The 14804-nt window shown below is 40.9% G+C and overlaps 1 protein-coding gene across 5 annotated transcripts in view; it reads left to right on the top strand.

Annotated features, from left to right (window-relative positions):
• The window catches only part of cfap74 (cilia and flagella associated protein 74), a 54510-nt gene that overhangs the window by 35006 nt on the left and 4700 nt on the right, over positions 1-14804 (top strand). For 3 of the 5 annotated variants that reach the window (XM_037773976.1, XM_037773975.1, XM_037773978.1), the window contains exons 23-35: positions 2477-2564; positions 5127-5300; positions 6972-7105; positions 7292-7553; positions 8741-8875; positions 10139-10401; positions 10868-11002; positions 12249-12358; positions 12459-12514; positions 13276-13395; positions 13623-13778; positions 13964-14102; positions 14646-14800. In XM_037773976.1, coding sequence (XP_037629904.1) covers positions 2477-2564; positions 5127-5300; positions 6972-7105; positions 7292-7553; positions 8741-8875; positions 10139-10401; positions 10868-11002; positions 12249-12358; positions 12459-12514; positions 13276-13395; positions 13623-13778; positions 13964-14102; positions 14646-14800 — 1927 coding nt within the window. The remainder of the gene's footprint in view (positions 1-2476; positions 2565-5126; positions 5301-6971; positions 7106-7291; positions 7554-8740; positions 8876-10138; positions 10402-10867; positions 11003-12248; positions 12359-12458; positions 12515-13275; positions 13396-13622; positions 13779-13963; positions 14103-14645; positions 14801-14804) is intronic. The other 2 variants (XM_037773980.1, XM_037773977.1) reach the window with 2 other exon arrangements.

The following is a 14804-nucleotide window of genomic DNA, read 5'->3' as shown; positions in this document are numbered from 1 at the left end:
ACGTGCACTGATGTATAAATGTATTTTCTAGGGCTGTCAATTGATTAAAATATTTAATCGTGATTAATCACATGATTGTCCATTGTTAATCGTGACAAATTAATACACTTTTCTTTTTTTTCTTTTTTAATTTGTTCAAAATGTACCTTAAAGGGAGATTTGTCAAGTATTTAATTATCTTATCAACATGGGAGTGGATTGTATAATATGCTTGCTTTATGCAAATGTATGTATATATTTATTATTGTAAATCAATCAACAACACAAAATAATGACAAATATGGTCCAGAAACCCTCACAGGTACTGCATTTAGCATACAAAATATGCTCAAATCATAACATGGCAAACTGCAGCCCAACACGCAACAACAGCTGTCAGTGTGTCAGTGTGCTGACTTGACTATGACTTGCCCCAAACTGCATGTGATTATCATAAAGTGGGCATGTCTGTAAAGGGGAGACTCGTGGGTACCCATAGAACCCATTTTCATTCACATATCTTGAGGTCAGAGGTCAAGGAACCCCTTTGAAAATGGCCATGCCAGTTTTTCCTTGCCAAAGTTTAGCAGGAGTGTTAGTTAACCTCCTTCCTGACAAGCTAGCAAGACATGATTGGTACCAATGGATTCCGTAGGTATTTTAGTTTCATATGATCTGCACTCTAGCTTTAAAACTGATCGATTACGTCAATGCGTCAAAGAAATTAGTAGCGTTAAAACAAATTTGCATTAACACGTTATTATAGCGTTAAATTTGACAGCCCTAAAATAAAATAAACTAAACCTGCCAAGTGTGAAGTGGATCAGATGAACGGTTGTTGAGAAACTCAAGACATACAGAGACTCCTTCCATTTTAGTTAGATGGAGGAGAATTACTACTGGACGAGGCTGTGGATAATCTGGCCACAGAGAAGAAAAACATCAAAGTAAATCTGTGAAGGACACTGTCAAATCTGAAACTCCATCCATCCGCAAAATTCTCCCGAGCATATGGGCCTGGCGACGTCCCACCATGCTTTTCCACTCTGCCCTGCCAAGCTAATTCAAGAGTGACTCTCCAGCAGCGATTCTATTTGCAGGCATAACAAGAGTGCTTCCTTAAATACACCCCCTGTGCTCATTGGTCAAGCTATGGAAGGGGGGAAAGAAAAAATGGTCTTTTTCATTAGTGCCCTTTGTAAACGAGGAGATTTAATTTTGACGTGCGAGGAAGCGACCTTTCTAGCTCTGAGTCATGACGGGTGTTGTACTGTAGTAGAACAGCATGTTTACAGCAGCTGCGTGCTGCAAAGAGACGAGCGAAATATGAAAACACGAGCCTGTCCTCCAACCTGAAGCTGACAGATTTGTTGAAGGCGAGGCTCGGTTGTAGCGCTTTGAAAAAAAAAAACACTGACATCTGGAGAGCCTTAAAACCGCTGACATTTACAGCATTAGCACTCAAGCCTTCAACCAGCATTAAGAGCGTAAAGAGGGAAAGACAGAGAAGATAGTGGATTGGAGAGAACAGAGGAAGGAGTAGCAGAGGGGGAAGAGAAGGAAGGAAAGTGAGAGGCAGGGGGTGGATGTGAGCACAAACTGCATTTGACATTTGACCACTGTTTACATGATAATGAACTACACATACATACTGTATATATATATACAGTGTATACTGTATGTTGTATTGAAGGACTGGGGTTTTACATAAGCCTGTGCATGACTACTGGGCCTCTTTGAATCATACTTACGTCTCCCATCACCATGGCTACAACCTACAGTAGTGTGGAGGCGCGCTCTACATCTCTCTCCTGCTTCTTTCCCTGGCGAGCCGATCCTACAGTCGTGGGTTAAAGTAAAGTAATGGGTCTTCAGGGTCTGAATCTTTATCTCTCTTTGAAAAGCTGGACAGTGGCTCGTGCCTTTTGACAGATGTGCTGAGAAAAGAAAATTAGCAACCTTTCAAACCACTGATGCAGTTGTGTGTTTATCATTAATCCCTAATTGGTGTCTTTGCTCTTCTCTCTTCATGAACATGAAGCAAAATGAATATGGATATTACGATATCATTTTTTCCTTCTCGATACAGATTCCGATACCTGAAGTTGCAGTATCGGCCGATACCGAGTACCGATCCAATTCCAGCGTGATAAAAATGATATAGTTATTATTATTATTTAACAACTGTTTACTACTGACCATGCATGGATGTGATATGATTACTATCTTTGTTGTAAGGCCTTCACAAATTCATGAGTCGGGTATTTATTGATGTATTTTATGTCGTAGAACAAAATGTTAGAAGCTCTTAAGCTTGTGTTAACCACAGATCTTATTTCAGGCATTTAACTAAAAGCCCATTAAAATAAACCCATTGACTTCCAGACGAGGGAACCGGAAGTGCTTCTAAAAATCTCCGTGTTTTAGGACTCATTCCTGTAGCACTCTATAGTGTGTGTTCTCACAGTGTTCCTGCCTTTTTTTTACTCTCTCACAGACCCTCTTTATCCAAAGATGCCAAGCAGCTTTTTGACAGAGATACGGGAGTCCTGGAGGTCCCGATGACAGTGCAAGTAGCCGGCCAGGTTTGTATTATAACAACACGCTGCAGTCTACTTTACAGTAAACCTCCCTCTGATCCTGAAAACACTTTGTTCTTATCGTGCGATACAGGACTTGTGTCCTACTTTGTCCCTAACAGAATCAGAGCCACTGAAGGTTGTAACCTATTTTGCTGGTAACAAGCTAAAATTATCTCCCACCCCCGAGGCCCAGTCACTCCATAGGCGCTATTAAGCCAAGCATAAAGGTTACCCCATATTGTTTCACTGGAAATTTCTCCAGAAACTCAAAAAGGGAAAGCAGGAAGCTATGTTTCCTCTTCTTACACCACGCAGTACATAGTATGTGCTCCCTGCACTCTGAAACGCAGCTCACTGAGAATAATAAATTGTAGATCATCAATCTGGAATCGGTTGATTCCAGATTGATTGTCATTTGATAATTGCTAACCTATTAATATGTGTTGTCTTGATGTGATAATGATATGATAATATAACTTTAGGAGACAGAGATTTGTTGTTTTGCTGGAGCTTTAATGTGCAACAAACATTGATAAGGAGACTATTTGCTATTCAGTGTCAAACATAAATCATTTCCCTCAAGAGGCACACATTTCAATATCCTCCTCACAAGGTCCAACTTGCAAATTGAAAATGTTTGAAATATGAAAACAGTCCATTCAGGAGCCCCTTGAAGTGGAAAATAAATTGCTTACAGCAACTGAATTCCTTCAGCTCGTCAGCAGCAGCTTTTATTGAAAAACACTGAGCAGCTGCTTAGACATTCATGCCAGTCCTCTTTCTCAGTAAATCTAAATCTGGTCCGTCTTCCTGCCAAATCGTCACCTTCCTCTCTCCCGCCCCATCCAGCCCCTCTTCCCCGTCTTCACCAGGACGAGGAGAGGAGAGGCTTGTGGGGGGCAGCAGAGCCAAAGACCGGGCCAGGATGCTCCTGTGGAGCACCAAAGCTGTTGCCCCCAGACCCTGGCCCTGAGCTCCTGGCATTAAACCATGTACACACACACACACACACTGTAGTATGACCACCAGACGCCACAGCAGCCAGGAAAGCAATGGAGCAGAGACCAATAAACAAGGTCATCTGCTGAGCAGCACTGACAGGATTCAAGATGACCTTATCTTAAGAAAAAAAACACAAGATTACTTCTTCTTCGAATCTAGTTCTACACATACATAATGTAGGAGTGTTAAAGGATAAGGCTGATGATACTTTTATTATTGTCCAATAAAAAGACCAAAACCAACGACAACAAATGAATTGATCCTACCAAGAAGTATTGTCTGTATCCAAAGATGGATATAGCTTATTCCTCTGTGACATAGGCCTCAACTGTTATGTCCAAAAACACAAGAGTGTGTCTCACTGTTGCACTGGGTGACATGTTCCTTTATTACCATTAGCACAGCCACACAGTTAATCTCACTACGCTGCAGTAAATACTCACTAATTAAAACAGTCCCCAAGAAACACACTGTTTACGCCTCTTTGAGTAATGTTAGCTAAAATCTACAATGTCCAGCGGTTTTAGGGAGTTATTTAGCCTTTTGTTTTAATGAAATTATATTTGTGACAGGAGTTTAAAGTTAAGATGAAATAAAAAATGCTTTTTTTAACCCTTTCAGATCACATCTCGGTCATATCGTGCATCTATTAAACAATATACGCAAAAAAATTACAAAAAAATCTATCTTTTTCCTCCTGTAAAACAAAGTATGTTGCCGATACGTTACACGGAAACACACCATGTTAATAATAAGCCGACCACCTCACGTAACCGCCAGCTGTGAGCTGTGATCTGTTTCTAAAGTCACGCGTTGGCGGAGGTCTGCGCTCTCCGAGTGCAATTCTAGTATAAAAATAATTCAGGAAGGAATGGCAATATCACTGATAAACAGTTACTTGGGTCGGTGCCGAGATTTTAATTTCTAATCATTTCTGAGCCTTTACTCAGTTTTGGAGTGCACACACACACACACACACACACACACAAACTCACAAACACACACACAAACTCACATACACGTCTTGCATCTCAGCTGCTCAGTGATGACTGATGAAGGACGACCATATGCATAAAAGCATTGCTCCATTTCAGCTCAGAGGACTAAAGTGGCCTCGCCTTAAACATTAATTTGATTCGAGTGCATATATTCATATTTGTGAAATCACAGACCTAAGAAGGTTTCTTTTTTTATAATATATATATATGTATATATATATATATATTATAAAAGAAACATCAGTCCTTGCTAGTCCCACGTTCATGTTGTTCCCATCTCTGTTCTCCTCAATGCTTTTTTTTCTTCAGTCTGCATATGAAAATGTGTAATTAAGATTTAAAAAGTGATACCAGTGCAGAGCAGTTTTCAGAGCAGCCACTGGAACCATTTGTATTACATAAATCAAACCGTCCTGATACTTATTAACATTATTATGATATTAGAATGAAATAAAGAGAAACTAAATCTCATCTACTCAAATGAAGGAAGCTGATTTTTCTTCACTGACGTTGGTGAAAATGTTCCACCAAAGAGTAAAGATGCTTCATGTTTCTGTGTGTTCAGGTGAAGCCGGTCCATTTCACAGTCCAAGCAGTAGTGACCTCCTCAGACCTGCAGTTTGACCGCACTGAGGTGGACTTCGGCTTCTGTTCCATCTACCAGTCGGTCAAGAGCAGCGTCCGCCTCACCAACCTGTCCCTGCTGCCTCAGGACTTTGGCTTCCTGGCTGTTCCAGAGGTAACAAGAACTTCTCTGATATTAGCTTGTAGTGCTGTGAATACCTTATCTTGTGTTAAACGTTACTGTATTATTGAAGTACAGTTGCTTAGATCTTTATAAGCAGAAACTAACCCAGATACTGTTAGTCACTGGAAACAATTGGGTTTTTTTTATCAGTGCTGTATTTCTAGATGATGTCAGGCGTGTAGGAGACCCATATTTAGTCATTAAAATAAAGCGTACTTTCATTGTTGGACATTCAGCTTCACCCTTCATTTCACAGGTTTCACATTACTGAGATTTGCTCTTTTCATTTAACCCCTTAAAGTTGTAATGCTTAAGATTTCAGTCCTGGTTGATTTGGCAACCCCAGTGGTTACCGTGGCAACAGCAAATGCAGTTTAACACTACCGCAAACACTTGTTGAGTACTTGCCTTTGGCAGAAATACAACAAATACAATACAACAGTTGGATGTTTTTAATGTGAAGCAGCAACAGCAGGAGGTTTTATTTGCACTAGTGGAAACTTAAAGGGAAAAATTGTCACCTTTCTATGGATGCCCAATCACTGTTGCTGGTAAATGAAGTCAATTGAAGCAATAAATTCCTCAGTGAATGCTATATTGATCCAGAAAACTGAGTATGCAGCTGCAAAATCTGTCTGTGCATACAGTGCCATCATTTGATGTGACAGTGACGAACTGCAGGCTATTTCAGCTTGGATTTCTCTAAAAAGCAGAACTTACTTGTTCTCTTCGCTTGTATTGCAAACTGCAAAAATGGCATCACAAAATATGATTGCAGAGGGTGTTATGGCCAAGGACACTTTTCACAGTATTTTGGCTGACTCGGATATTCAGCTGTATTTATTTGAGCCAGAGTATACTGCCAAAGAAATGCCGCAGAGAGAGGCCGAGGCTGCGGCTGCAGTAGCCGAGCAAGAGGATATGTCCGGCCTGGGCGTCAGAAGCTCGAGCGCAATGCATCCTGGTACATGTAGGCACTTCTCGCACGCCTCCGCGAGCAGGAGAATTCAGCTTTCTGGGTCAATACAGCACACACTGATGAATGAATTGCTTCGATTGAATACCATCAACACTGATTGGACATCCACATAAAAGGTGATTATTTCTCCCTTTAATACAGCACTGATACGTGTAAAGAGAGTGAATAGTAAACAGTAAGACTGTCATCAAAGAGATAAAATGATGCTGGATTACATGCAAACATTGTTTGCTGTGAATCCCCCATGCTTGGGAATGCAATCTGAATCCCGCGTGGCGTTTTGTCTGTTGACTTTCGGGTTAATTGCGCTTTTAATAGCACTGATCTAATTAGCGCTGATGTGCAAATAGCGTCCTCTGTTTGTCAGGCTGCTGTAAAAGAAAGTCTAATTTTCTTTCAGCTCTGGCAGTTTTAAAGCTGTACATTATACTGTAGTATAACACTGGTCAGATATTTGCTAAAGTGTGGGGACAAGCAGCATCACAAGCAGCAGATGTAAATCCATACAACGCCACGCATCCCCACTTCCCCACTTCCCATGTCAACAGGAAGTTAAAGGACAAAATTGTAAATGTAATTACATTGAATGGCTATTGCAGAAAAATTGTTGCCCATAAATACAATCTTAATGATTATAACTGTAAATTATAAATTCAAGCAATTTGTGTTCTCTCACACTGCAGTTTATTGAGGTCCAGCCTAATGACGGCTTTGGCACTCTGCTCCCACAAGAGACGCTGGAGATCGATCTGATTTTCAGTGCCAACAAGGCCAAAGAGTACAATTTCCAGCTCAGCTGCAAATCAGGAATTAACAGGTTAATAACTTTTAATCTTGCGTTGTGTGTGTCAATTGAATGTCTCTTGATAAACCCAATATATCCTTGATTTTAATGATTGGTTCGATCAGTGTCATTACGTCCGATATGATGGATATGATTCAGATTACTGCATTCAATATGTATTAATATATAACTAAACAATTTATTTTCCTTTGTCTTCAGAGATTTCCTTCTGTCTTGCCGAGCAGTAGGTGTCCGCCCTCCGTTGCAACTCTCCCATTCTCAGGTCCAGTTTGGGGCCACGGCAGTAGGTGACCACTCCACTGCCATACTTTACCTGATCAACCATGAAACCAACCACAACCAGTCCAAACCACCAGTCCCTCCAGTGGCTCCTGTAGCCCCCAGGCTGTTCTCCTTCACCCTACCCGAGGATTCAGACGTCAGCATCACTCCCTCCGCGGGCCGCCTGCTGCCCGGAGAGGTGGAGTAGCTCACCTCTTATGTTTACATTGATGTGATGTTAAAGGGACACTCCACTGATTTTACACATTACTCGTCTTTTCAATGTGTCTTTTGATTCCCCCAACTTTATGGAAGTGCAATACTAAATTGCTGGAATGCCCCTTTATTATGGACCTGTTCAAACCATGCATGGTTGGCCCTCATCACACGCTTTAGTTTTAGTAAAACGGTGGAGCTTGATCTCCTGAGGTTGTGTTTCTCATTTTACGCATGGCCAAAATCTTAATGTAACATCGTGGCAAAACCATAATTAAAGTTTTAGGCTACATATGATCCTAATCTAACTCATAGATCTATCTCTAATCTTAATCAAAATAGTTTGAGTTGAGTCTATGAATAAAAAGAAACCAAACCTGGGACTAGAAAATACATTTTTATTTTTATGACAATTTGCAACAAAGACATAATGATCACAGAGCTAACAGACCTCAGAGGAAAATTTTCCAGCCTCAGTTCAACTTACAGTACAGATATACACAGCTACAGTGAGAAACAAACAGATGCCTTTTTAGTGTAATGGTGCTCTCTACTGGACATCTGAAGGAAGTGAACAAGTGCTTTTTATTTTGCATGCTGCAATATCAATGAGTAAAGAACAAAATACAAACAAAAACAGTGAATCTTATTGTTAATTGTATATTCATTAAATGCAGCATCATTCCAGAGTATATGTGTTTTTAATTGCATTGTTGTTTATTGTTGTGGAGTGTGAGTGACAGTTGAATTAGAAGTTCTATTTTCCGTCAGTTGTCAGTGGGAGACTTTCCTCCAGACTCTGTTTATAGAAACAATTAATCCATTGCATTCAAACTGCGTAACAGAGGACCAGTGGGAGAAATCCAGTAAAGAGTCTGCAATTGGAAAACAGGAGGATTATCATCCTCAGTCCACTTGGTCCACGCTAGAGAAACCACAGAACAGGAGACTGCCCAAAACTAATTCAAACCTCTGCTTTGTAACAGTAATAATAAAGCAGAGGTTTAAAAAGAAAATCTCCAGTCAGGAAGAACATTGCAGTCTGAATGTAATTTTAAAATCTCCTGAAAATGTTTACAATACAAGACGTGATAATAACAACCAGTGTTACTGCTGGATCCTCTCAATCTGAGACGTTCCTGACATGATACCATCTCTCCTCTCACATAGAGATGTTTGGTCCAAGTGACGTTCGGACCCAGACTGTTGGACCAGGACATCAAAGATGAGGCGCTGCGTCTCCTCCACCGAGCCAAGTTGCTCCATGAGATGGAGTTGGAGAAGAAGAGACACGCTGAACAGGAGGTACGACTATACACACACCTATACACGTTATACACACACCTACTCCAGTCACCTCCTGCTAGTGGGAGGAGTCAGTCTGTGCTGCCACAGGGGAGACCCTCTGAGACCCACGATCCCGACTGACATTACTGTCTTTAAGAGGATGTAGCGGGCTTAGTCTTAAAGCTAGAGTGAAGATCCTGGTATCATATGAAACTAGAAAAATTAAGGAATCCACTGTTACCATGAACCATGAATGAAAATGGGTTCTATGGGTACCCACGAGTCTCCCCTTTACAGACATACCCATTTTATGGTAATCACATGCAGTTTGGGGCAAAAACAATGCAGTTTTTTGCATACAGTATTAATGTGTTTTTGTTGCCTTTTCTAAAATGGTGTATTTGAATATTTCTGCATACTGGGGTCTTGGAATTGCATATATTGGGTATCACTGGTAAGCTGAGACTCTTGTGGATCCAATGAGACCAGCTGTATTCATGTGTGATGATGTTAGTCCCCATAGTAGGCATTTCATTGTAGTGAGAGAATTTTTTTTAAACTTGACCTCACTGTATAAAATGACCTGTGGTGACCTCTAGGATAATCACAGCCTCATGAAACTTTACAACCACAAATTAGAGACCTAGGGCATTCAGAGGATGGATGGCTTTCCTAGCTACATTGACAATAAGGGGGTTTCTGAGCAGTTTCCACAACAGAAGTGCTCGCCATTCAATCGCAGAAAAATGCAATTCTTGCAGAAATCTCCAAATGTCAAAAGTTTTTGATACCAAATCACATCATGGCTTTTTCTATTGTGTTCCTCAAGGTCTTGGTGTCTTAATGTGATATTTTGGAGGGAGATACGATATTTTTTATCAATGCTCAATTGGTAAAAAATTGTTAAATTCAGCACTAAATCTGTGTAACAACCCAAAAATTGCTGCAACAACTTATAAGACATAAGTGAGCATGGGAATAACCATCATAATGTGACAGAAGTCTTAAATCCTTATACACTTTAACCAAGTTGTTTTAATTAATTAATTATTTTATAATTTATGATTTATGACTAGAACAACTTGACACACAGTGCTGAGCTGCATCTCAAAATAATCTCTCTGGGTCTCTGAGGGTTAAATGTGAGCACATCTTCACCAGCTTACTGATGTTTTTCACTTTCATGAACATGCTGGTGTTTATACAGAATGGAGACGCTACATTTGTCTAACTTTAGTGTGAACCCATCGGTACTTTATGTGTATGTGTTGTCAAACTAAGAAGGAGGTCCCGGGGGAAACCAGTAAAGGGAGGAAGGTACCTGTGATTCCAAAGACTAGGAAGACGTCAGACGAGCCAAAGACTAGGAAGACGTCAGACGAGCCAAAGACTAGGAAGACGTCAGACGAGCCAAAGACTAGGAAGACGTCAGACGAGCCAAAGACTAGGAAGACGTCAGACGAGCCAAAGTCTTGGAAGACGTCAGACGATCCAAAGACGGACCAACTAACTGAACCACCAAATCCTTCTGACATACAGCCAGGGTAGGAGGTTTGCATTTCTACAAAGACTTGATTGTTTTTTCTTTGATGTCATCAATCTTGATGCTTGCTTTGTATCACAAATCGACTTCGGAAAACACGTTCAGTTTGCTGGACTGAAGCAAATATTCCTTCATAAATATTGTATAAGTCAAAGAGTAGAAGTGCAATAAGAGAATAAATTATTCTTTAGGAAACATATTTCACATGCTCCCTGAAAGCCTCTTTATGTCGGAAAGTCGGCTAAACCCAATTAATAACTTGGACAGAGAAGAACAGCACGGAAATAAGTTACACACAAAGCTCTCGCTGGAACATTCCCTCTTCTTCCAGTGCTCAAGTGATTTCATCAGTATTCCCATTGTTTGTCATTTGTAGTGATCACACCATATATACATTATTATTATCTCAACAGAGCTGGAAAACTTTGATGAAAAGGGTTTCATTGTGCTGAATCTTTTCCCTCAAGGTCAGAGCAGTACGAGGAGGCCTGGGCGTCTCTGCTGTACTCCTTCACCCAGCGCTATAGTGAGTTCACCGTTCCATGCTTTGTGTCGGACGGAGACCCTCCAGAGGAAGACCGACAGGCCCAGCCGGCATGGAGGTAACACTGAGTCAACAACACACTGCAAGCCCTGTCATGTCAGATTTGTGTCGTGTCTTTAATCTTTGGGAGTTCACTGGACCCAATGTAGAATTCCCAAAGTGTTTGCCATTTGCAGTCTTGTTATTATGTACAGATTTTGTGGTCCTAAAACTTGAAAGCCAGCCAGCTCTTTTAAACCACGGCCTCCTTCTCCAGACTTATATTCTTTCATGCAGAAAATAAGGTCTGCGTTTCATATAAGTAACATCCAAATCCAGATCCACCCACCACAGGGCAACATTATATTTCATCCCCAGACCCAGTAAAAACACTACTACATGCCACGGGTTTGCTGAGAACCATTTTGCGCTTGGTGATTTAAAGGGGACATATATGGAAAAACTCCATTTGTACATACATTTTGGTATCTGGCGCGCTAGTAGAAACCCAAAATACAAGTATGAACCTGGAAATGAGCCTGATATGTCACTTTTTAAATTAAAAAAAAAACACAATTCTGTTTAATAATACAAATATGCTTATGTCCCAAAATGTCAACTATTCCTTTAAGGCCCTTAGCATTTCAGTTCATATCATGTTTTAGTGGTGCATATTCCAAAATGTGGAACTTTAGCTCAAATCAGCATATAGGAGGGAGGTGTCTAGTCTTTTGAGCAGGTATAACCTTTGGAAATCATCTTCTACCGATCATAGACTTCAAGAGAGTGGAAAATGGGAAATCACCACTTGAAATTGCTGGGAAACCAGTTGAGACTTTTCTTCATACTATAATCTCTGCTAATCATAAATGAGAATGAGAGAAATTTCATGTTGTGCAGTTTTACACAACAGCTGTGAAAAGTACTTGTGATTAAAGTTAGTTACAGTTTGGTTCGGTATCCTGGCCTCTGTTGAAAAGAATGTATCCGAGAAAAAAGATTGCATCCAAACTTGTTGGTCCCTCCTATCTCTTTCTACTATTTACAATGTTTGGTTTTAACCAGCGGCTCTAAATATTGCAGAAAGTGCCTTACGGGAGAGGATAGAAACACCTTTGGTTTAAATCTAAACAGTTCAAAGGAAGTAAATATCCTGAGGCTATTCAACTCAACTCAAGTCAACATAGGAAAAGACTATATTTTATCCTCCTGGGTACAGATGTTCCACCATTCTTGCGATTTAAAGTGCTCTAAAGAAAACAAAGAGTGTGAGCTTTTACGCATACTCCATATTTCATAGCTTGTCATGTCTAATATCTCCACAGTCCCTTCAATACTCTTCACCTGAAGCTGCAGTGTCCTGCTGTACAGCCCCCTCTAGTGGTCACATCCAACAATGGACACAGTATCATAGACTTCCATCAGGTGGCAGTGGGTGAGTGCTTTTCAAAGTTTATGTTGTAAATGTTCATTCAGCATACATGCCTTTTTTTCGTACTAATTTATTGTGTTTTATCTGTGTCTTCTATCTCCAGGAGAAAAAGTGATCAAGAGGTTTACAGTTCAGAACATTTCAAAGGAATCGTTGGATGTATCCTGTTAAAACACAAAGTTTTACACTACTATAGAACTAAGAGTCATGCTTCAAACTGTTAAAACCTTAATGTTTTTCTCACTTACCTCTAGAAGTATTTAGCTCCACAGATAGTTTGGATTTCTGCCACCACCCCAATACAATTGAGGCCAAATTGAATTTAGTTTGTGGTGCTCACAGCCTTGAAAAATTAGGAAAAAAATTAAAGATTCAAAGGCAGTATTTTGGGGCATTTCTGTACCTTTATTTGAGAGCAGACAAGAAGTGAGGGGGAGAGAGAATGACATGCAACAAGGATCTCTGGCGGGTCGAACTAGGGAGGTTGTGGTTCCTGGCCAACACCTTTAACACCTCAGCCACAGTTTTCACATGCATTTCTGTTGAAAGCATTTCTAAAGAAAACGGATGTGTAGTGTGCTGTGGGTTATACGCTTCCCCTGGAGATGAATGTTGCTTTTGACAATTTGAAATGAAAATTTTCAATGCTTGCTTCTCGCTTTCCCCACAATTCCTGTCTGTCTCTATCCAATAAAGGCATGAAATGCTCAGGGGGGAAAAGACGGATATCTCAAAACCTGGAAAAAAAAGAATCCTTTAACGATAGACGGTTCTGTCAGCAAATATAATGCATCAAACTTCACACACAAATTAAGCACACAAATTGTCACTACCACTTATATAATTGGACGATACTACTACTACAAATAATAATAATGATATCAACTGTTCCCCACTGCTTTTCTTTGACCGTTTCCAAGCTGAGGTCATCAGTGCTGGATGTACGTGGTCCTTTTTCCCTTCTGAATGCTCTCAGATGCATAAGACCCGGAGAGAAACACACTCTGGTTCTGGCCTTCAGTCCGTCTCTGGAGAAAAGGGTGAGTTAACATGGAGCGCTGGCTTTTTGCTAGAATTATGAGCACGTCACCAGTGTGCCACACTTTTCCCACTAAGTCTCAGAGTGAAGTTGAATCCCAAATTATTGTTATCCTATAGTAATCTACTGATTTTTCATCAGCACGATTAGCCGTTGTGCTTATCAAATCACACACAAGATTATTATAAATATTGAGTAATACTTTACCCACCCTCTACTCTCCTTTAGTACCGTGAGACTCTGGAGGTGCGTAGCCAGAAGATGAGCCTGGAGATGAGTCTGTGTGGGGAGGGTGTGGTCCCCACTGTCACCTCCTCCCACCCTGGAGGTCTCCTTGACCTCGGCTATGTGTTGGAGAAGGAGAGCACCTCGCAGGTCCTAAAGGTCAGTCAACAGTGTGCTTATGGTAAAGGGAAAAGACGAAGATATTTTCTGTTTTTTTCACGTCTGATTCAGGTCCATTCTTAAAATCCAGAACTGGATTGCTGTTCATATTATGCACTGATTCCCTTGGTGCTTTTGAGGAGGCTGCAGCCTGGAATTGACATTAAGTCCTGTTTTGTGTGCAGCTGCAGAACAGCTCAGCGGTGGCAGTGGGTTTCAGGGTGCTGCTGGCCAGCCTCTGTCCCTCCAGGCCTCAGGGTGGAGCTGACCGGGTGGCCTTCCTGCTGGGCAGCTACACGGACTCTCAGGTCCAGTCTACTGTGGGTAAGATGTATTAACACTGCAGTGATTCACCAGGGAACATGACAACGTTGACTGCCGAAGCTCTAAAATGACATTGAGCATCATAACATACAGATGGGTAGCACAAACCTGAATACATGAGAGGAGAAACAACAAATGCAAACACCTCCAGAACTCCCACATATTGATATCCACTATTGGTCGGGCTATTTTTGTAATTCTAATCAATGTGGAGGTCTTCATATTGTTCAAACAGAGCATCACAGCTATAATGGAAAGACGAGACAGGTGGTTTTGACCAAAGAATCTGATTCGTTCATGCAATATGGTAACTAGGGTTACCGCATAAATATCAGCGGTCCGAATGAGCAACATCACAGACACCAACAACTGTGGCATCTGACATTAAACCCATTGCAGTTAAATGTATGTCCACATTTATTATAGGCTCAGTAAAATAAAAGATGATGTTTAGAAATGTCATTATTTTTAACAGCAGTACCACTAGCAGAAGTAACAGTCGGAGACATAGTAGCAGCAGTATGTCTTTTGTATCCTGTACAGGAACCCAGAACTACAGTGGGATGAGTGTGTTCAGTGCGGTGCCAGCAGAGGGCAGCATTGCTCCAGGACAGAGACAGGACATCACTGTCACCTTTCAGCCTGACCACCCGTCTGTCAACTATTCTGACAGACTAACTGTAGAGCTCATGAATAAGGTCA

Source organism: Sebastes umbrosus, chromosome 6 (assembly GCF_015220745.1).
Source record: "Sebastes umbrosus isolate fSebUmb1 chromosome 6, fSebUmb1.pri, whole genome shotgun sequence".
Classification (NCBI taxonomy): Eukaryota; Metazoa; Chordata; class Actinopteri; order Perciformes; family Sebastidae; genus Sebastes; species Sebastes umbrosus.
The sequence above is the reverse complement of the archived record's forward strand: the minus strand, read 5'-3'. Positions and strand labels throughout refer to the sequence as shown.